This window comes from Mauremys reevesii, linkage group 10 (genome assembly GCF_016161935.1).
Source record: "Mauremys reevesii isolate NIE-2019 linkage group 10, ASM1616193v1, whole genome shotgun sequence".
NCBI classification, from domain to species: Eukaryota; Metazoa; Chordata; order Testudines; family Geoemydidae; genus Mauremys; species Mauremys reevesii.
The window spans coordinates 37460205-37484222 of record NC_052632.1 but is presented as its reverse complement, the minus strand read 5'-3'; the positions used below and the strand labels follow the sequence as shown (position 1 = coordinate 37484222).

Here is a 24018-nt window from a genome sequence, read left to right as displayed (position 1 = left end):
CATGACATACTTAAAGAGAGGTGGAAGAGAAAAGCATGAACTGCTGCAGTGAACAATTGGTATTTTATTAACAATCAGACAAAATCTCTGTTACCCACAAAGTTTGCTTGAAATTGGGATGTTTATAAAGGCAAAGCAAGGAGCTGGACTCCTTTTAGCAGCATGCTGTTTTCTGATCAATTTGTGCAGTTTCAATTCTTTGCTTCCCTGCTTATTTTGAGACTCTCAATGGGAAAACAGAGACACCCTATAAATATCAAAGCCATTATCAATGAATTTCACTAGTTAAAGATGGGCCTGGCCGCTTCTGATTTCACAGTGACGAGAAGTATGAATTTGATTTCAACTGTGAGTCAGGTTTATTTAATGCATAGGTGATAAATATTAGTAAGAGACCGTTACAGTCTACAATGGATGAGATGGAGAAAAAGGTGGAAAGCTTCAGTGACCCACTCCAGGGGAGGGAGGGAGGGAGAGAGATTAAAAGCCTAGTGACGGCAATCAAGCAATACAGTATTACTCTGGCTTTGAGACACTGAGAAACACAGGGAGAAATCCCAGCTTTACTTCAGGATACATATTTTTCCATCTTCCTTGCAAATGTCCCATTTCCGAGGAGCTCTTTCTAGAAATATTTATCTGTTTTTTCTGTTCATTCTACAGTTCCCATCTGGATTTATGCCAGCCCCGCCAAGGGCTATATTAAGACCAACAGTCACAGACCAGGTCTTCAGCAGCTCCACCAGGCTAGAAGGGACAATCAGATCGCCCTGTCAATCTCTAGGACAGCTGCAGAGTGCACAGGTGTCCAGAGGTTCTTAACATATTTGGATAGTTACGTAAAATGAAAACATGAGCCCATTCTCAGCGAGCCTTCGTACTTCCCCTCCTCACTCTGCACGCTCCTCCAGGAGTCCTCCTCCAAGCATCAGTGCAGGCAGATATGGTTATTACCTTGAAACAGTTCTCATCTGACATGAGCTGCTCGGCTTTGCGCTGGTACGTGGCCTCCCCAAGGGCCCGAGTTGACTGTGAGGACAGCAGGCCTCCGGTAGCTCCGTTGCTATTCTCCGATAGGTAAAGGTCTGTCACCTGCACGCAGATCTCATCGCTCACTATGTGCTGAAGCTGGGAGCAGGAAGGACACGGAGAAGAGGACTTAGGGAAGAGGGTTTTAAATGCCTCTGGACTCAGTGCACTGTATACTGCAATAGCCCCCTTTCCCCACCCCAAATCAGTCAGAGGGCTTTGCACTAGTGTGCAGTATGGACAACCTGCCTTCTGCAATCAGGCCGCAGACAAAACAGAACACTAAGAAAGTCTCCAAAATAAACTTCTTCATGTGGCATCAAGCAGAGTTTGACATTAATCAACACAAGCAAAGCTGAGCCTTCATCATTTGCCTGCACTTCTAGACTTGCATGTTTGCATGCAAGCACTTATGTCAAAAGCTATAATTGATGAGAGGGAAACTATTTTATCTCCCCTGCATACATACACGCTGTGGCAGAATTGGTCAGATTTCCAGTTCTTCTCCACTATGCACCATGCAAGTCTCAGAACCAGCTAAAGAATATGTCCATCAATGCAGATTAGAAATGAACATACCCTTAAAAATTCCTGCTTCAAACCTCTGTCTGGTCAAACCGCAACAACAACAACAAAAAATTCTAGCCATCTAAGTAATAAAACTAAAAAAAACAATTATTTAGGTTACGAACATGGTAGCCTCTTCTATTGTGAATTACTACTACACCCATTGGAAAACATTGTGTCCTTTAAAATAAATAATGATGCTGGCAAAGTACAGTTACACATACAAAGTAACTATGGATTAATAACTGTTACGTGAGCATTATGAAGGAAATGCCTGACAGCTGGCAAAGATTTAGACCATCGAGGTACGTGGGAAGGGCTTGTTAGGCAGTTCTCTTGCCATGAAATCACTACACCAAATCCAAAGGTTGATTGGTTGTTGGTGCAGGGAAAATTAAAAATAATTAAATGAAATTCTAATTATTAATTATATTCCCAAATTTAAATAAAGAGCCATCTGGCTGCCAATTTCCTGTCAAAACTGAAACTAAGAACTTGTTTTTAGCCCTGTCTTCCGACTCTAATTTGTGCTTAACAATTCTCCATAGAAATGGGATCATCGAGGTAGCCAGCATGTGAGAGTTGACACAGGCTTATAGAGTTCATGTGACAACTAGCAGCTGAAATCACCCAATATACCAGCTTCAAGAGCCAGCCAGCGTGTATGAAATCCAGAAGGAAATTGTTATTCAAAAGAAATACAGAACCTTTTCCAGGAGTCCTGACAGTTTTGGTTCTTGTGTTTACAAATGCTTCAGGTTTTCTAAGAGCAAGAGAACACTTCAAATGTGGGCCCATCTGATACTAGGCACCTCTTGGATAGCTGAGGACAGTCTGCACTTGGTCAGGCAACTCCCGTCTTTTCACGTGCTGTATATTTACACCTGCTTACTGTATTTTCCACTCCATGCAGCTGATGAATTGGGTTATAGCCCACGAAAGCTTATGCCCAAATAAATCGGTTAGTCTCTAACATGCCACAAGGACTCCTAGTTGTTTTTACTGATACAGACTAACATGGCTACTCCTCTAAAACCTGCCTTAAGAATGAGGCTTGAACATACCTGAGGAGTGTATTACAGTCACACACTAGGTGGACCACTTACTACAACACAGTGCTAGCGGCACTATCTTTCTGAATGAGAAGCTTTACTATAATCCCCCTGATTATTGGATCACTTGATGAGGACCTGGTTCTGTTCATTCCCTCTGAAGCATCTGGCATTGGCCACTGTCGGAAGACAGGATAATGGGACAGATGGACCTTTGGTCTGACCCAGTATGGCCATTCTTATGTTCTTATGATTTCAGGCACATGCTACAGTCTGAAAAAAATCCTCTGGGCTCATGTTATTCCTGCCCTCAAGACAGACGTGTATTTTAAACAAAATTCTCTCTCTCTGAATATTCAAACTTTTTGCTTTTTATAGGTTTACAAATCTTCAAAAACGGGCATTTTAAATAGTGTTAAGCACACTTAATATAGCAATTTATTTGTTAAAGCAACACTACTTGGGGAAGTGTTATGCCAGATACATGTACCTTTGAAGAAGCTGAAGAGGGAAGACAAAGCACCACAGGTAGCTGGGTAACCTAAATATCTGTACACTCCTTGTTGAGCCTCATCACTTAAATACACTAACACGTATCCTCCCCCATCTCCAGAAATATGTTAGAGACACAGGAGGAAACCCCTGCTGTTCTCTCCTCCGCTCTGAAATACATCACACAAATACATTCAATATTCCCAAGCTTCCTTTAAACCTTGGGGAGAGCTCTTTTGTAGGAAAGCATCAGCTACTTCCTCTTTATCACCTGGACACCACCCTTCCCTTCCCCGGCAGTATGCTGCAAGTCACCTGTCTAACAATGCTCTGGATCAGCTTGTCCATGGTAAAGGCGATGTAGGCATGAATGGTGAACATCTCACGCAGGGAATCCTCATACTGGGACGAATCCATGTTGCCATCTAGCAGGTTCCGCACCATATCCAGGAAAGCTGGGTAGTAATCCTCCACATCAATATCCACTAGAGGAAGAGAAGGTGCAACATGAACTACATTGTAACACCCCTCAAAGGCAGTTCCTAAGGGCCACTATGAGTTCTGGGAGCAAAAGGGCCTCATGTTGAAGGTCTCAGACAAACTGATGAATTACCAGAATGGTCTATAAAATGAGGGACACGTTGTAAGACTTTAAATGAGAGCTTTTTAAATTAATGCCAGGTTTGTAACCAATCAGAGGCCTCACGGAGGGCAGAGGTAGTAAAATTCTCAGAACTAAAGAGGTTCTTGCTACCAAAACACCATTATGCACACCATTACAGCAGAGACTTCACCAAAAAAATATGAATGCAGATATGTCCTAAGGCTCTTATGAAATATACCCATTGCACATTATTATTAACTTGTATTTCAGTAGCACCCAGAGGTCCCAAACTATATCTGGGACCCCTCTGTGCTTGGCACCATTCAGACACATAACCACCGAGTCCCCGCCTTGAAGAAAGTAAAATAGAGATCAAGGGAGTTGAAGGAAACAACTTGCCCGAGGTCACATAGTAACTAAGTAGCAGAGCTTGGACCAGAAACCAGGTTTCCTGTTTCTCCAGCATCTTATCCAGCAAGCTACATGGGCAGTTACCGCCTTTCCAAGCTGAATGTGCCAAATGTAGCTTCTAAAAGGTTTTGTGGGCTGTAGCAGAAACATAGCAAAATGGGGAGGAAAATGAAAAAAGCCATTCAGGGTACACCCAGTTTTGAACTAACACTCATCACTGTGGTATAGGCATCAAGGGAAGATGAAAATAAAGTTTTTGAAAAAATACTGGTTAAGGAACAATGCCATTTTAAAGGGAATTTGAGAAGTTCTGTGTGTTTTCTGTTTTGTTTTGTTTTTTTAATTGTTATAGGTTCAAACACCTCTGCATCCCTCAAGGCCAACAGAGACTGTCCACACGTCCTCCTTTGCTTTAATCCAAATTAGCTACTTTACTCTGGTTTTAGATGGCAGGAAACAGGCAGCCATAGGCAGTTTAGTACTGTAGCATTATCACCACTAAGGAAACCATCCCTTGGAGAATTCTAAATACATACATTTCCTGAGACCACTCAGATCACACTGACATTGTAACAGAAAATGGAAGATCAAGGAGGCTCTTTACTGATCTACATACAACTGCCTAGACTTGGGTTTGCCCTGCCCTGCTTTCTTTAGTCAGTAAATCATTTGAACACCAGTTTAAAAGAACCCACACTTCTTAATATCAGAGCCAAAACTGACTGTCAATTGCCAGGGGCTGACTCCTCCACTGAGACATTTTATAACAAGCTTGAGGCCAGAGAAGATTTTTATCCAACTTGTAAATTCATGAGGTAGAAAAAGAGCACAATCCAAAATTAAGAAATTCAGCTGGCAAGGAGTGGTAAAGCAATACAAAATACCACGCCTCTCCCCCACAGCCCCATGAAGTAGGATGCTCCAAGTCCCAGGGTCAGGTCTAGAGATCTCCTCCTGGATAACATGCTGTGCTACATTCAGTGCCCACCAGCAGCCTTATATTTCACCTTTTGGAAACTACCAAAATGCAGGTACCGGATTTTACAGAGACAAGACCTAAAGGCAGGTGAGGGGGAGGAACACAGATTCCTCAAGACACCAGGAAACAGATCAAGTACCAGATCCACACAATGCAAATTAAAGCACCTGTCGCAATTGCCCTCCCCTACTCAGACCCATGGAAGAGAACACTCACTGGGCTCTTTCAATCGCAGCTGAATTGCTGGGCTGTCACTCTTGTCTCGTTTTATGCCTAGCACTTCCCGCTCCCACTCCCTTTCCCGGTTCTCCTCTTCGATTTGCCGCTCGGCCTGGGTGCAAATCCTCAGCAGCCGCAAGCACAGGATCTGGTGAAGCCGCATGAAGATGTACCAGTTGTTGTTGACATAGAAGAGGTTGTACACTTCATCCACCCCTCGTAGCTTCTGGGCTGCTGTGTTGCTGAACAGCAGCTTGGCTTTAGGGGGGCTGCCCCCAACTCCGTTGTGCTTTTTCGCAGCCCCAGTGGCTTCATCCACATCCATTTCCTCCTCTTCTTCCTCCTCCACGTCGGAGAGCTCGCCCCGCTGAGCAAACAGCAGGTCCGGAATGAAATGGTACATGATCTGCTTGATTTTGTACTTGTCCTCTTTCTGAATTCCTGTCTGCCGTTTCACGTGGTGGATGATAAGAGAAGCAGCATCCTCCAGGATTTGCTTGTCCTCATAGCCTAGTGACAGGTGTGGGCCTATGGGAACTCCAGCATTATCTTCTGATGCCTGCTCTTGCCTCTGAGGGAGGAAGAACAAATACACAGAGCATGGGTGAGTCTCACATATGCAACTTACCATGTTTTTAAGACCCTAGTACAAAGCACTGGCAGTGAACTGGATTTCCGCTCTCATGACAACCCCAAGCCCTATGGGGGAAGGACCAGAGTTCACATTATCCATCACAACAACCCAAGTTTTGATGTCAAGGGCCTACACATATTACATAGGTGCACGCACACACTCCACATCTCCTTCTGTTATATCTCTTCCCTTCCCAAACCTGCGGCTCTTACCACAGCAGGATCTCTGTTGCCAAAAGGTAAGTCATCAGTTCCCTCAAGTGCTAACTCAGTCACTCTGTAGCAGCAGCCACCACTACCTACCATGACCAGGCAAGCAGCCTGCATTCTCTCCTTCCCCCTGAAACTGGTGACCATGAATGGCCTAGAGGGATACAAATGCTACACTATTAATATAGCCTGGCAAACATGGATGGGTGGTGGTGGAGAGAAGGTGACAGCACATGCTCAGAGCCAGACAGCTGATAAAATGACACTATCAGTGACCACCTTACCTCATCGTAGATGCTCTCAATCTCATTGAGGAGGCTCTTTGACCTCAGGACCTTGGTGTCATTCTGTTTGAAGTTGATGCCCTGGTGATCCAGGGATTTCAGGTAATATTTCTCATTCTGCTCCCTCCAGACCTTGTTGAATCCTCTCTGGGCTTCTCGCCACTCTTCTTCTTTCATTTTTAATCTTAGCAGCAACAAAAAACAGAAGAGGAGCTAAGAGATGCTAAGATACCACATTGATGGGTGTAGGATAAAAACCTAGATCAGGGGGCAGCAACCTTTCAGAAGCGGTGTGCCGAGTCTTCATTTATTCACTCTGATTTAAGGTTTCGCATGCCAGTAATACATTTTAACATTTTTAGAAGGTCTCTTTCTGTAAGTTTATAATATATAACTAAACTATTGTTGTATGTAAAGTAAATAAGGTTTTTAAAATGTTTAAGAAGCTTCATTTAAAATTAAATTAAAATGCAGAGCCCCCTGGACCGGTAGCCAGGACCCAGGCACTGAGTGCCACTGAAAATCAGCTGGCGTGCCGCATTCGGCATGCGTGCCATAGGTTGCCTACCCCTGACCTAGACCAGACAAGCTGGAGGCAGTGCCCATCGCCCACTTAAACACCAGGAAGTTTCAGAAGGAGTTCAAATGAGGTACAATGTGCATAGCAAAATTCTCCAGAAATGGCCATGAATCTTTAGATTGGTTTTGTGGCTATGTTATTTTACAGAAGGTTAAATAGGCCACAAATGCACGGCTATACCCCACTAACCAGGGTGATGAGGGAATTCAACAGAACATAAACCAAAATTTCTTCTTTTTCCCCCTGTATACCTCTTACAGAGTCCCAGGACTAGGTCTGGGTTCACTTTTAATAGTCCAGAATTCTGCTTTGTGAGGAGTTACAAACAACAGAAAATCTCAGCTGTCGTAACCAGTTGGCCCAAAGAGTCCCTGGTACCTGTGACATCCCATAATTTATTTAATACATGGATTTAACCACTTGCCAGATATTTCAGAGTTCTCAAACTTCTCTGATACTTGTTAGGGTCCTGTAACTAGATATTCTTTTCACCCCATGCAACACAGGCATACACAAAACTCTGAACCTCTCAGACAGCTTATACCTGGCCTAGAAGAAAGAAGTTGATTCTGTCACTTCACAAAGAGTGCACTGTAACCAACTTGATCATCCCTCCACCTCTCACATCTTGACATAATGGAAAAGCCAGCTCTCTCTTCACTGAGGATTAAGGAATCACAATTTACATCTAGGCAGCCTAGATACTTTTGATGAGACATGGGAACTTTGCAGAGATAAAATTGCTGAACATTCCAGGAGTCTAGAAGCACACAGATCCCAGAAGTACCTCTTACTTGGCAATCCCTTCTCAAACCTGTATCCCTCCTCTAATCTAGTTTTTATACCATGTCCATACCTTGGTGTCTAAGACCACCTCTTCACAGTCTTACCCCTCTCCCTTTCATCTCTCGTTTCTTTACATCTAGTTCTCACATTATGCCCTGCCTCAGTAGAGAACCTGCTGGAGACTGCAGAGGTCCTCAGCGTGATGCAATATAAAAGCAAGCCCTTCCAGACAGGAGTTCTCTTTCTGCATTTGTATAACGGGGCCCCAATTCTGCCAGGGACATTAGGGAGCCACCATAATAGAGATCTGACAATCCACAACTACAATGCTAAAGGGAATTACTTTTATTTCTAATTATCCTTTGTTCTGCATTGTTAGAGATGTGGAAAGTGGAAATGTATGATGACATGGTTCCATCAAAACACTGTTGTAGCCTCTTGCTGCATAAATCCAGAACCAGCCAGGAGGACAGAGAGGCTATAAAGAACACAAAGGTTAGTTTCCATTCATTTATGGACTATCCCCTTCAGCCAGTTTAGTAGGGGCACATTCCGCACATTCTTTGAATAGTTCAATTTCCACCTTCTCTTTACTGCTCATCCATCCAGCTCACTGGCCATGCTCAACAAGGAACTGGGTGGAAGACAGCACTTAAACTCAGGAGTGACATGTGGTGACCACTAGGGGGCTTGACTCTTACTCCACTCTACCATCGCTGCCCTCAAGGGTAAAAAAAGGAAGAGCTAGGGAAGTTCTGAAAGTCTTGTGCTAAAGGTCTAAGACACAAGAGAAAGTCCTACACAGATGGTACTAGAGAACAGTTCTTCCTTTCATCCATTTTACATTTCCTGCCCTTCATTTTCACATTTTCATATCCCCTTGTCTGTATATGAAAAGGTAAATAGCAGCAGCAAGCAGATTTTGTATGCCTCTGCAAAAACGCCTCTGATACCATCATCTCTCAAACAGGAATAGTCTCATTACCAGCAATCACTTCTCACAGTCTTCCCATGCCTCATCTTTCCCCCTGTACTCGTTTCTGAGCCCTTTATTACGGAGATGTCCTTCTTGGGGTAGTGTGAGCACAACACAGAATTCCAGCTAGGTGGGGGGATTTGTTAGTTTTTTCAATATACAGTAATGACATATTTGCTTCAATTCATAGCAGAGATTGAGGATGTAGAAAAAAATTCTGTCAACCACCTCTCTTTCTATTCAAGACCACCTTGACGACCTGTAGTCTATAGATCAGGAACCTATGCTTTAAACACTGTAAAACTGTCCAACTTTTGACTTAGCTTCCACTTTCCTAAGTCTCATAGCACAGTGCTAATTTTTGGTATAATCCCTTCCACCAAGGATGGTGGACTGTTATATATTGTGATCACTACCACTCAATGGTTTGACCATAGTTATTTTTTGATTCAGTATCTGAGTGTTATTCAGGGCTAAGTCAATAACCTCTCCTCTTGTGTAACTACAGACTAGCTCTTACAAGAAGCAATCATTTAAAATATTGAAAAACTTCTTCTCCTCACCTTATCCAGAGGTTGACACTTTATATGTGGGGAGTTGAAACTGCCCATTATAACTATTATTCAAGAGAGCGGACTCTGACCCCCCCTCAATGTTGTGCACTCACTTCCTTTTTCTGATCAGGAGGCTGGCAGTAGAACGTAGTATTCTTTGAGTTGGAACCCAATTCCAATACAGACTCTACACTTCAAAGCCTTGTCCACTTTCACAGATGGAATTTATAATGGGATCAAACTCAGTTGTGTTCAAAACTGACAGTACAGAACCCCACCCCAGCTTGATTTTTGAACTCAAGACTGCCCTATCTTGGGTAGGAAAAATAAAAAATCCATACCCTGCCAGCAGGGCCAGTGACGTTCTGGCTTTAATAGACACACTAGTAGCTGGGTACTATAAAACGTAACAACTTATTATAACATAAAGGGCATCTGCATTTCTCAGACTGTATGCTTTCCTGAACTGGAGCCTCTATGTGCATTACACATTTGGATAGTGCCTAGCATACGATAAGTTTTACCCAAACACAAGCAATAATGCCAAAACCTGGGAAGTACCTTTTCAGCACAATAGGAACTGCAACAGATGGGTTTTTCCTCAGCCCGTCTATGATGTCGGCCGCTTTGTCAGCATATATCCTCTGCAGCGCCTTGCGGTGGATCACCTCCGACGTGCCACCCAGAGTGTTGTCCAGACGGAATTTGGCTTGCTCCTCAGCAGACAAGCGGGAGAGTTTCTTTTGGATTGCCTCTAAGACTCTGATTGTTGCCAGGTTAGTCTCCAAGACCACATCCAGCTGAAAGGGAAGATGCATTAGCCATGGTACAATATTACTTTCTGGAAATAAAGGCCGGGTCTACACTACAGACCTATATTGGTGTAACTATGTTGCTCAGGGGTGTGAAAAATCCACACTGAGCAATGCAGTTACATCGACCTAATCCCCTGCGTAGACAGTGTCATTGTCAACAGAAGAGATTCTCCCATCGACACAGCTATCATGTCTTGGGGAGGTGGATTAACTAAGCTGATGGTAGAAGCTCTCCCATTGGTATAGGAGTTCCTTCACTTAAGCACTGCATCAGCACAGCTGCAGTGTTTTAAGTGTAGCCTTCCCCTAATGTTTAAGTGAACCAAAACAAGAACTTAACACTTCTGTAATGCTGTACATGTAAAACAGGAGGCACTTGAGAAATGGTTTAATATTTCCACATTTGGTTCTTCTAGTCTACCTATATTTCATCTGCTTCCTATACACTATTGCATCTTTCCACAAGAAGTTACAGGCTACCAAAATGCTTCCTTCAGGAAATAAGATTTTCCATGGATGGGCCGTACACAATTGACAGCATTACTACAAAAGGAAGTGATAAATCTTAGCATAGGCAAATAATTGCTGTGCTGACTTCCATTTGGAATGTCAATCATTTAACACTCTGTGAATGTCATTTTTCAGACTTTTAACACAGAAATATATTTCACCCTCTATGTACTACTTGGCTAATAAAAGGAAGCATCACTTATGCATCTGCCATTGAAAGTTTCATTTGGAATAACCTAAACGTAAGAGAAAGAAAGCTGTGCCAAAGCTACCGACCACGATAAAGTCAATGGGTTGGAGGGGAAGGAGTTGGTGATCAGAAGCAGTTACTTGGATTTTGCTTCTTGTATTCACAGAGGCTGAACAGTCCTTAGGTAGAAGCATGACCATGTCCACCAAGGCAGGGCAACTAGTAATGGGCTTAATCTGCAGCAAGGGAGATTTAGGTTAGATATTAGGAAAACTTTCTAATTATAAGGGTAGTTAAGCACTGGAATAAGCTTCCAAGGAAGACTCTGAACTCCCCATCATTGGAGGTTTTTAAGAACAGGTTGGACAAACTTCTGTCAGGGATGGTCTAGGTTTACTTGGTCCCCTCTGTGCAGGGGGCTAGACTTGATGACTTCTTGAGGTCATTTCCAGTCCTACATTTTTATGACTCTATGATCCTATAACCATGTGAGACATGGGTCACCCAGAAAAAAAATGACTCCGGGCATCAGTATTTAAGCAGTAGTATACCACGTAGGTAACCAGTTAACAGAATCCCAGGCTTTCCAATAAATGATATTGGAAGTATTCTACCTCAAAACGCTCGTCCTCACATCTGTAGATGTGTTCTTCGTATTGTGTCTTCTTGGAGCTAACAAAGGTAGAATCCTCAGACCAGGAAGGGAAGGAGACCCAAGTATCATTCAAAACCTTAGGTGAAGGAGAAAAGCAGAAGACTGATGGATCTTTTCTCTGAGCCATCAGAGAAGCAGACACCCAAATTATATCATCATGTGTTCCTCTGACAAGGAATCTCAGATTCCCTACATCCATTGTCTCTTTTCCTTGGTGAACATTCTCTCCTGTACATACCACAGGACCCCTTATAGCCAAAACTCGACCTTCTGGGCATGCTGCAAAAGCCACTGATTTGACATTGTCTGGGGGAAAGCTAGAGGTTTTTCTCCTAGGGACGTCAAAGGGAAGGGTGAAAGTAGTTTTTCTGCTGCTTTGGATTTATTGGCTGGCAGAGTTAAATCTGTTCTGTGAACATGATTGTTTAATGATGCTGGGTGGTCTCACTGGGTTACTGTAAGCATAAGGTGCCTATGGCTTTTTGTAGGGACTTTATATATTCAAATATAGATATAAGCCTAGTCAGGTGCTTAAATCCATACGCTGGCACCTTGGCCTCATTCTCAAAGGTCCTGAGCAACTGAACTTCGACCGACTTCAGTGGGAACTGGGGTTTCTCAGAACCTCTGAAAAAAGAGGCCAAGGTGCCAAAATACAGATTGGGAGACCAATTTCAGCTAAGCAAGTTTGAAAACTTTGGCCTGTTTTCACAGACCCTGAAGTGTGAGAGGCTGAATCACTGACCACCTGCAAGGCAGGGTTTGTTATGGTACCACATAAGGCATCCTTTAGAGACTAGTTACAGTAAGGTTTTCAAATGATGCACTTGGTTTTCACCATGTTATTTTAAGCTAGCCTACCATCAGTCCCACTAAATGCTTATCACCTAAACAAAAAAGCACTTCCATTTGCAGGTCACTGGTGAGCTATATCCTGCCTTTTCTTCCTCCATGGCATCATGAGCAAAGCCCTGCCTATCCCCTCAAATGGAATCTTGTGGCAACGTTTATGGTGGCAAAGACTTTCACAGCCATCTAGGCAAGACATTTATCTGTGCTCTGGGGCTCCCCTCTTCTCCAGCGAATCCTCTTAATCCCTCTTATAAATCACTGGGAACTTAGCTGACCTCCTGTAAAAGTCCCTGTCCCACCCACATCAGAACCACTAGCCTTCCTCAGCTGATAGGTAAACAGTACTGGCCAGCACCATTTCTGCATTGATCTAAAAAAGGTCACTACATAGCACAGCAAGGACTGGGCACACCCCCTGACTCTGCAGCACTTCCTGCCAGGAGACCAGAAAATGAAACTTTGTTTGTTGATCTGTGAAGTCTCTATAAACTGAGCAGATTCTTTTTATGTATTCTGAATCTCCCATAAAGTTTTTCTGATGTACATACACACCACAATTGAAACTAAGGAAAACTTTATGGAATTCTCGGAACACACAATTTGTGAGGAATCTGTTCTCTCTCTCTCTCTCTCTCTCTCTCTCACACACACACACACACACACACACCTGGTAGCTGCACTACTACTGAATGAGGAGGGGTTCTGAAGAAAAAATAGTATGTGATGACGAAATTAAAGACTGTATCATAATGCATATGCACACAGGGGAAAATTAAGGTTACACTGGCAAGCTTTAGCATTTCCTAACTTCTGAGTGCATGACTTTACAACTCTTCAGCATACTAGAGTTATGCAGTCAACTCCCCTTATTGCTCCTTTCTACCAGCTACCACTCAAGTCCTAGCAGACTGGAAATGGGCTTCCTCCAGCATGCAATTCCTCTGGCTAGAGTGCCTTACCTCTTTACATAGCGGAGTCCGCCCGGTGCACTTGGGCTGCTGGTAACTCTTGGGCAAGGCTCGGTAGCTGGAGCCCAGTCTCTTACAAGAAGCATAGTCTATCTCCATGGCAATCCCCTCTGTAGCCCGTTCTTTTGGAAATGTCTCCATGTGAACTGACTCTTTGTAACCCAGAAAGTTTTTAAACCAAGTGAACAGTTCCGGGAATTTCCTAAGGGAAAAGAAACATACAAGAAAGCCCTGAAAACTGTCGCAACTTAGAAATCAAATACCAGTCTCTAAGGTATTGGGGTCAGAGCTACCACTTGAGAGAGACAGTCCAAGACGGCCCTTGGAAGTCACATCTGGGGACAGAAGACTCTTGGCCACTCAATTACAGTTTGAGGTGGCCTGGTAAGGGGATGCCAGTGCAGAAAGTCATTCTGCTTTTTTTTGGATCGCTCCTGCCTCTATTCATCTTGAAGGCTATTTTTTTTGGTGGCAAATGCCTTCCCACCTGGGAGCCTGTTGCCATGTTGTCTGAGATCAAACACTTTTCTTCTGCCTCATCCTCACTCATCTCAATGTTCATATGAGGAACTGGGTCTGCAGCTTCTCCCAGAGCTGGCAAGACTTGCCAGGAGCACTCGGACAACATTTTCAAACTGAAATCTCTGACCATTTAGGTTAGATATGAAAGCCAGTTGGCTGGTTTCTCACCCATCTGGGCACTCAGCCTTAAAATAGATCATTACTTTCCTGACTGGAAAGGGGTAAAGAAGTTGAACATGGATTCTCAGACTCCACTGAAGAAAAATTCCACCTTTGAAGAGTGAGCCTCACATCACCAAAGCTTCAGTTGGTGTTGTATGATTAGGTGGAAGATTTAGAAAATACAAGCTGACATGCAAGCAGATAGATGTTGGTAACTGAAGTGGATTCTGCTTGTAAAAACATAATCTTACTCTCTGAAGACTTTATTAGAATCTAAAACCAATACAGGAAGAACTAGAAATACTAGTGAATAATCACAGTTACGACATAACTAGCATCACAGAAACTTAGTGGAATAATTCACGACTGGACCATTGGTATAGAAAGATAAGCTTGTTCAGAAAGGACAAGCAGGGGGAAAAAAACAGAGAAAGGGTTGCCTTGTATATTGAAGATGTATGCATTTGCATTGAGGATGAGATAGAAGCGGGAGGCAAACATGTTGAAAGTCTCTGTGTAAGGATAAAAGGGGTAAGAAAAACAAGGGTGATGTTATGGTAGGTGTCCACTATAGACCACCAAACTAGGAAGAATAGGTGGATAAGCCTTTTTTTTTTTTAAACAACTAATAAAATTATCCAAAACACAAGACTTGGTAGTGATGGGGAACTTCAACTACCCAACACCTGTTGAGAAAATAATGAAGCAGGGCACAGATTATCCAGCAAGTTCTTGGAATGCACTGGAGACAACTTTTTATTACAGATGGTGAAGCAAGTGACTAGAGGAGAGACTATTCTAGATTTGAGTCTAAGAGGGGAACTGATTGAGAATTTGAAGGTGGAATGCAGCTTGGGTGCAAGTGATAATGAAACAAGAGTTTATGATAATAGACTTCAAGAAGGCAGACTTTAGAAAAGTCACAGAATTAGTAGGTAAGATTCTGTGGGAAACAAGTCTCAGGGAGTTCAGGAGAACTGACAGTTTTTTTTAAAGAGAGACCTTATAAGGGTACAAGAGCAAACCATACCAGTGCATAGGAAAGGATGGATGTATGGTAAGAGACCACCCTGGCTTAACCAGGAGATCTTCAACATACTGAAACTCAAAAGAAAGCATGCAGAAAGTGAAACCTAAGTCAAATTACAAAGGATAAATATATATGTATATATAAAACCACAAGCACATAGGGACAAAATTAGAAAGGCCAAGGCACAAAACAAGATTAAACTAGCTAGAGGCATGAAGAGTAACAAGAAAACATTTTACAAAATGCATTAGAAGCAAGAGGAAGACCAAGGACAGGCCCATTAACTTAATGAGGAGGGAAATACACTAACAGAAAACACAGCAATGGCCGAAGTGTTAAATGCCTTTTTCATTTTAGTTATCACCAAAAAAGTTGGCAGTGCTTGGACAACTAACACAATGAACTTCAGTATAAATGGGTTAGGATCTGAGGCTAAAATAGGAAAAGAAAAGTTTAGAATTACTTAAACAAGTTAGAGGTCTTCAAGTGACCAGGACCTGATGAAATACATCCTAGAATACTTAAGAAACTGGCTGAAGAGATCTCTGAGCCATTAGTGATTATCTTTGAGAACTCATGGAGGACAGGTGAGATCCCAGAGGGCTCAAAAAGGGCAAATATCGTAACTATCTGTAAAAAGTGGAATAAGGACAATCCAAGGAATTACAGACCAGTCATCTTAACGTCTGTCCCCCTGAAAGATAATGGAGCAAATCAAACAATCAATTTGTAAGTACCTAGAAGAAAAGAAGGTAATAAGTAACAGTCAACATGGGATTTATCAAGAACAAATCATGTCAAACATACTTAATATCCTTCTTTGATGGGGTAACAAGCCTTGTGGAAAGGGCGGGGGAAGCAGTAGATGTGATGCATCTTGACTTTAGTAAAGCTTTTGATACTGTCACACATGACCTTCTCATAAACACACTAGGGAAACACAGCTTAGATGAACCTAGTAAAAGGTGGGTGCACAACTGGTTGGAAAAATATACTCAGAATGTACTCCTTCCTAAGCAGTCCTTTCCCATTTTATATTTGTGCAATTAATTATTTCTTCTGAAGTGTAATACTTTGCATTTGTCTTTAGAAATAAACAGGATGAAATTTAATAAACACTTCTCCAGTTTGTCAAGATCATTTTAAAGTCTAATCCTGTCCTCAAAAAAGCTTGCAACCCCTCCCAGTTGGTATCTTCCACAAACTTTATAAGTGCGCACTCTCTGCCATTTTCCAAATCATTTATGAAGATACTGAATAGAACCAGACCCAGGACTGATATCTGTGGGACCCCTCTCGATATCTCTTGCAGCTTGATTGTGAACCATTGATAACAAGACTGGGGACTGAACTAGATGGGTATGTTCTGTATCAAAGTTAGGACAAAATTACTATATTTACTGGGGGAAATATTTCACAAATCGCAAACCAAGAGGCTGCTAGGACACCATTGTTTGATCTTCTCAAGAAGAGCAAAAGGGCAAGTAATAACAGCCCCACTTCTGCACTCCTCTCAGCTGCCATTTCATTCTTTGGAGTCTCTAGGAAGCCACAAAGCTGCCTCTTTCAGGAATTTCACCAGAAAGGGAAAATGAAAGTAATCAAATCAGGTGACAATGTGCAAGAAAAAAACAGAATAAGAATGGCTGTTCTTTTGCTTCAATGAAGGACAGCCAAGGAGAAGAATCTAAAATCTAATGCACTTTGAACTTATAAAATACTTATAAAGGATCTTGAAGTACAATTAGTGTTCCTTTTATCTTATAGGCCTGCTAATAGCATGTGGCACCTTGCAACCTACATTCATAATACGAAGTGTTCAGACAGGGCTGGAGGAGACAGGAACCTCAGAGGTGACACATTTGGATCTCAGAGGTGAACTGGTATTAGCTCACTGCTGTAAGGGCAACTCCCTACCAGTTATTTTGTGAAAAGAATTAAGCAAGCAGCAGGGCACACAGATAAACTAGTCAACACTAACGTTCCATCTCTGGTGCACACCCTTTGTGCTGCAGGTAGCTCAGGAAATCAGAAGCCCAGTCAAACTATTGAAGCTTTGGAGTGCTGGGCAACAGAACCAATTGAATGTTCTCTTTTTTTAAATAGCCATGCAAGTCAGCATTTCATTCCCAGAACCCGAACAAAAACAGACTAGATCTCCTAACATCACCCACCTCCAAGCATTGACCACATACAGAAATGGATTTGCCCATCCTCTACTTACCCCAAGAACGGAGAAACCAGCTGCACAAGCTCAGCCCGGGAGATCACCTCCTGATTAAAGATAACCAGGCAGCGAAGAAAATTTTCATATGCCTCCGTGCTACGTAGAGCCTTGCGGACCTTACATGTATATGGGAGGAAGAAAACAGTCAATACAGAGTTAAGAATGAGTGCAACCTAGACTCAATAGTATGCTCTCAGGTGTTATCCTGAACAGATGACGTTACTCACACAGCCAGAATCAGACAGACACTCTCTTTTAGACTTGGGAGTTTTATGCAATTGCATTTAAATACATTTCCCCTGCCCATGCACTACTACTGTGAACAGGTAAGGTATAAGAACCTCTGTAGAACAGAACAAAACATAAGTTAAATTGGGTCTCTGGTTCTCATTTGCACAGACCATGAGGCAAGAATGACGACTGATCCAAGGATGCCATTCTAGTGGACACCCTCCTACACCCCAAAGAGGTAAGCCATCAAGATGTTTGTGTCCACCCACAAGGAGAAGAGTAAAATATTGGACCACTGAGAAGAGTCTCAGTCAAAACTGGGTCATAGGACACTGCAAGCAGGGACTACAACAGCTGTCTGCTGTTCTGCTTCTAGAAACAGACCCGTCACACAGGTAATCCTCTACCCACTAGGGCAAATGACAAGTCCAGGCAACAGAACAATTCACTGTAGCCTAACAAACAGTAATCCATGCTACAATAGTCACAACTGACTTTTCAGCTTGCATTATCACCACAAAGTGGTGTTTGTAACCCTCCTCTTCTCAGTCAGACACAGCTGAATCAGATTCTTTAGAACACTATTACCTTCTCACATAAGAACGATTTGCATCTACACATCAAATAGAGCAGTAGCATCATCAGGTTATTCATCACTGTGATTCAGACTGTACTGCAAGGATTTCTACATTTACTCAGGTTAACACCTCAGTATTTTCCAAGCAACATATGGGCTTTTGGTTACCATTACCTGGCCTGAAAACTGGGCCATGTCCCAGGGGCCAGAATGGTGTCACTAACACATGGATATATAGTTAAAATGACCATTTACCTGGGGTTACATGCTCTGCTCCATGCAATGGAAGAGAGGGAAAATTGTGGACACATCAGGGAAGAGGACAAGGGACTACTTGGAGACATCTCACACTGCCTACCTGCCTCAGTCTAGTCTGTGTGGCCAGGAGATGTGGCAAGAAATAGGTAACAACTGCACAATATGGTATGTTACTACTCAGGAAAATGTAGTTTACAATGCAACCGACTCATTTAAGCAAAGTTCCCACACTTCATGCAGTTGGACAGGGGAAGGGAATGGAAAGAGTGACAGTGCCAACACAACAAGGTAGGCCAGTCATGTCACCAGTAGCATAGGGGGCCTGGAGTGACAGAAGATAAATGTAAACCATGAACAAAGATGCCTTTTCTTGCAGATTTTTGTCTTCCATGAGAGTTGGCAGCCACAACCCCCAACAGTTATGCTCTGCTGCCAACTCTACCTTCCCAGAGGGGACAAAGCTGTGGATCAAAGGCAGCTGAAGAGCCAGAGATGGACTTTAGGGGCAGGGACATGCACAGAATTTTTAAAAATTAATATATATCAGATGTAAAGACCAGCTGATGGCACACATAGTTAAAAGATGACAGAAGTGTCATTCTGGAGAGAACACCAGACTTCGCTGTGTATACTTACACTGGAAAACCAATTTGCTCTGAGCATGAATCAGATGCGCAAAACTGTCTATTTAGAATTTCATCACTCACCTTCTCGAAGAACAGAGATTCTGTCCCCACCCCATGTTTGCTGGCTTCTGCCAATGACTGGTCCTTTAAACCAAGCAGCTTTGGTTTCTTCTGCAAAAAACAAAAGTAAAACCACAAAAGAGGGATTAAAATATGCAATAACAAAGTTTTGCACATCTATCATGCCAGGGCATGTGTTTCAACTTCCCTGACACCCCATGTACAGTACACCGTTGCTATAATGCCCTTCATTATTACGAACCTTTGGCTATCACGAACCTGGTTCCTGGAGCTCAAGTGCAGTACAATACTGTACTGTGTTTAAAACAAAACAAAAACATTTTGCATATGCCTGCACAATTTTTATCCAACCTCATATGTTGAGCCCAAGGGCAGAAACTAAGGAGTGGGCCCCTACCCCACTCCCCTCTACTGGGGCTGAAATCCAGAGTCTCAGCCCCACCACTTGGGGCTGAAAGCCCAGAGCCCCAACCTCCCATTCGTTTTGATAGTCTTTTTGCTATAACAAACCCCTGGCTAATGAACAAAAGGCTTGGATCCCAACAGGTTTGTTATAACGAGAATGTACTATACTTTCAAATAGGGCAGTCAACATCAAGTTTTTAGGAGGAGAATTATATTTGAGTTTCTACGGAAATCCCAGAATTAAAATATTCACTTCGCTCCCCTCTTTGTTTCCCCTGAACTTTGAATAATTCCTTTCCTCACATTCCTATTTGATGGGCTTGAGGGGGGGGGGGAGGGGAGAGGGAGGGTGGCTTTATTTTTCACTAGCAGCAAAACTTCAAATAATGTTTAATCATCAAGTCACTTGCAACAGTCATTGCACAGAATACACCTCAATATATTAGTTCTGTACTTAGCCATAACAACAAACAACAACAACGACAAACTCCTTTTGATTTCTGCCAGAATCTCTCCCACTCCAATCTTGCACCTCCCCATAGTTTCTGCATTTCTTTGCTCTCTTCTTTTATTTGTTCCCAGGGTCTTCAAGGATCCCTCCCTCCCACAGATGCACATCTCATTCTCAGAGGATTGCTGGAAGCTGACCATTATTGTTATTTGCTCCGTCATTCTGGAGGCAAGTGAGATTAAATTACTAGAGAGATGGATGCTGTTCCTTTCCTTTACAAAGAAAAATGCAGAGGTCTGAGATCACTGGATAAGACTACCAACAGAGGGAGAAAAGAGGCCAGCTTGACCCTTACAACCTCAATACCCAAACACTAGACCACTTTGCCATTTCTGTTTCATTGCAAAGCCTTATTCGCCAAGAAATGCTGGTAGCTTGTAAAGGCAAGGCTTGGCTAACAGAACACAGACTCATCAGAACTCTCAAATTACCTTTATCATGGGAAGAACAGACAAGAGCCCAATGCACCTGCACTGAGTTTTGATTTAATGCAACCTCTGCGATACACGGTAACTAGTCCCCTCTTTTACTTCCCCCAAATGCCTTGAGAACGGCATTGCAAGCTTTTTAGACAACCTGTCACTTAGTCAAATTTACTGAGGCTTCTCCCTATCTACTCCCTCCAAATGCTGCTTTGTTAAATAAAACAATATATTAATCAATAAACATATCCCTGTGTATTCTCTAGCAACATAGGAGAAGAAACCTAGTACTGTTCCTCTTTCTCCACTGGTAACTACTGCCACGCTCACGTACGCTGCATCTAAGTCTCTAGCCCTCTTTGTATGGATACTACTAAATCCTGCACTTAAAAGGCAGACCTGAAAAGGGTCTAACCAGAAGCCTGGGCAGGTCTCCTTCACCCTCAATCTAGTCATAACCTGGACTGTGAGCCTCAATATAAACAAGTATGTAAAGTGCATTCTACTCTGTGCCCTCAATTTTCACTCATTACCATTACTTGCTGGAGAAAAGCTGTGAACTATGCATGTTCTTACCTTCACTGGTGGGGTTGCTCCAGTTCCTGAGTGCCGTCTGATTTGACAGCCATTTTGGTTGGGTCTTTGTTGCTTGTTGTTGAGCTGGGGTTTCTTGACTGTTCCACCATGGTCATTTCTCACCGACTCCACTTTCTCTGCAGTTGTCTTGCTTAACAGCTTATTTAAAAAAAAATCCACAAGACTATTAGTGATGTGAGCTTCTGGTGCTGGGGCAAAGGTGCATGTGAAACCCCGTCACCTTAGCTCTAGCTGACCAGTGCATCTTACAACAGTGATTATAGTCCTAGAACAGGTCTTTGAGGCACAGGAGTCACATTTAAAGATTTGTTAACAGAGACTGTATTCCCTGCCCTCTTTTCCCCATGTGCAATGAAAGACTGTTGGAAAACACACTTAGCAAACAGGAAAGCAGTGTACTTTTCTGAACTCAGTTTTCTTGCATAGCCAGCTTTCTACCAACTAATTAGCAGGGTTGAACTCACCACAGAGCTGTTAGCATCTGGCAGGAACTGCCCAAACTCAGAGAGTAAATCCTCCTGGTTCTTGAAGAGGCGCGCCACCTGTGCATACACCTCCTGCTCTGTCAAAGCTGGTGTGTAGTTACCACCTGCCTCCTTGGCATTCCGCTGCTCTTTCTGTCACGGGAACGGGGATGTGTGAGAGCAAAGGAAATAAGAACCATTACAGCTGCTTTCCCTAGTTTCTGCTTTTCTTTCTTAGGGAGCAATACTTAATGCAACTCAAAACATTCATCCCTGAGCTGAGTTTATGTTTGTTGCTCCTGTATTGCTAACTGGAAAATCAGCAACCGAAAGAAAAATTGAAGATGGTGGCTGGCAGCTCCTCTGAAAACAAAGAGTCATTCCAAATGCTCAGGGGGCAAACATCAACTGACAGGGTACCGATGCCGCATAGCTTGTTCTCTCTCCTTCACATTACTGTATGTAGATGCATTATATGCATCACCCCTCTATGTCCCAGGTTCATACAACATACTGCTCACTATTTCAGATAATTGCAACTACAGACAAATGCTGATTTGACACTGTTAACTCATACAAAGTTAAACTGGTTTGAAACACACAAGTTGCCACCCCTACCCCTTCTCCCCCGCAGCTAATTGTTTACTACTTGAAATCCCCAAGTATGTCAATCTTCCGCGTAGCCCCTTCAAATACACAATACAGGTGTGCGTTAATTTTCTATGATAAGGCATGACACACACATGTATACATACTCAAAAGCACTTGCATGGGTAGTGCATGTATAGTGTTCCACAAACCTGATACGTGTGGAGGATCTCCAGGAAGGCCTTATAGATGTCTGGCTGTCCCTGGAACCGATTCTTGATCTTGTTGACATAGTTGATGGCATGATTAAACTCAACTGGCTGATTGTTCTGCAGGGATGGTGTGGTTCCAAGAGAGATTGTCACAGGTGTATGAGGCTGCACAGGTGGAGAGCGTGGTGATGCATATGGAGGAATTGGGGGAGTCTGCTGGCTGGCTGGCGTATGTGCCTGCAATTGTGATGGCTGAGAAAAAAAGGGACACTTAGTTTTGTCTTAGAGATGTGTGTTGTGGTAGTTTATTTCATTCAGATCAAATCCTAGGACGAAAACAAGTAGTATTAGAACTCAACAAAATCAGTCGCACACAATAACCCAGCGGTGGGGAGATGTTCCCACAACTGATGCCAACAGCAAAGCACCATGCACAGGGTACCTCTGTGAGATGGAAGCTCTCAGTCTACCCAAGATACTTTGATCTGACCAATAGAGAGGCTGAGTAGGCTGGACATACCCTGATGATACTAATGCCCAGTGAAATACCCTCACCCATATGTTTTAGCACTGGGATTTGTGACATGCTCACTTCTTGGTGTACTTAACTCCAAAGCTGGGAGTGTTACAGCAATTATTTTTTTTTACACTGATGGAAATGGAATAGGAAAGGGACTAACACTAAAACTAAGTGAATGTTGTCTATCTTAACAATAAGCAGCTCACCCACACAAGAAAATTTCCTAATGGTTGATCCTGGATGGAATTTTATTTTTATTTTCAAAAACTGATTTTGAATATTAATGGATGTACTGAATAAATACATATAACTAAAACAAAGGAAAACTAACTTAGGATGTGACAATCTAAAGAGCTGATACAAAGCATACTTGGTAAAACAGAGAAAGACCTCACCTTTCAAGTAGTGAGGAAACATATATTGATATTACAGAGCAACTCAATTTTAGCTGAGCCATTTTTGTCTCTTTATATTTCAAATTAACAGGAACCAAACTGCATAGACTTAGATTGCTCCATGGTCTGTTTAAATTTTTTTTTTGGGGGGGGAGAAGGGTAGCTCAGTGGTTTGAGCATTGGCCTGCTAAACCCAGGGTTGTGAGTTCAATCCTTGAGTGGGCCGTTTAGGGATCGGGGCAAAAATCTGTCTGGGGATCGGTCCTGCTTTGAGCAGGGGGTTGGACTAGATGACCTCCTGAGGTCCCTTCCAACTCTGATATTCTATGATTCTATGGTGGCTAGTTATTGTCTCCATTATGAAGGTATCCTGTATTCCATAAAGCCAGGCAATTGCATCTAAAGTACTTTCCTTCTCCAATATTCAGTTAGAAGTCACAAAACTAACACTAACAAATATGAAAATCAATTTAGGATTTTAAAATTTGGTCACTACCCTTTAGTGGGAGGCTCAACAAAATCACAGAAGGGTCTAGAGCCAACTTGGAGCTGGTAATTTTCAATGCAACTGAAAATATTTCACCCTCCACTGCCTTCCAGTAAGCATCAGAGCTGTATTTTGGAGACTAAGGTTGCCCTAAACCTCCCATTATAGCACCTTGTTTTCAGTTGCTTATAACTTTGCCAAACTAATTCTTCAAGCTCAAGTTTCTTATGCCTGGCATCTGCCTCAGGCTAAAGTTTCAGCATAAACAGTTCAGCTAGTTCTGAGAAGGAGATCAAGGAAAAGCATGTTTTGCCCATGCTAAAACAAATGCTTACAA

At 42.7% G+C, this 24018-nt stretch overlaps 2 protein-coding genes across 9 annotated transcripts in view; one reads left to right on the top strand and one right to left on the bottom strand.

Moving 5' to 3' along the window:
- The window catches only part of LOC120373702 (maestro heat-like repeat-containing protein family member 1), a 65311-nt gene extending 63112 nt beyond the window's left edge, over positions 1-2199 (top strand). Inside the window, exon 41 of the mRNA XM_039492461.1 lies at positions 2145-2199. Coding sequence (XP_039348395.1) covers positions 2145-2164 — 20 coding nt within the window. The 3' untranslated portion in view covers positions 2165-2199. The remainder of the gene's footprint in view (positions 1-2144) is intronic.
- Positions 1-24018, bottom strand: part of LOC120373703 (paired amphipathic helix protein Sin3a) — a 71886-nt gene that overhangs the window by 12820 nt on the left and 35048 nt on the right. For all 8 annotated transcript variants that reach the window (XM_039492470.1, XM_039492469.1, XM_039492467.1 and 5 more), the window contains exons 6-17: positions 22280-22531; positions 21480-21632; positions 20995-21153; positions 19081-19170; positions 17305-17423; positions 13358-13568; positions 11506-11622; positions 9938-10176; positions 6481-6664; positions 5351-5924; positions 3456-3625; positions 955-1128 (exon numbers count right to left, since the gene is read on the bottom strand). In XM_039492470.1, coding sequence (XP_039348404.1) covers positions 955-1128; positions 3456-3625; positions 5351-5924; positions 6481-6664; positions 9938-10176; positions 11506-11622; positions 13358-13568; positions 17305-17423; positions 19081-19170; positions 20995-21153; positions 21480-21632; positions 22280-22531 — 2442 coding nt within the window. The remainder of the gene's footprint in view (positions 1-954; positions 1129-3455; positions 3626-5350; positions 5925-6480; positions 6665-9937; positions 10177-11505; positions 11623-13357; positions 13569-17304; positions 17424-19080; positions 19171-20994; positions 21154-21479; positions 21633-22279; positions 22532-24018) is intronic.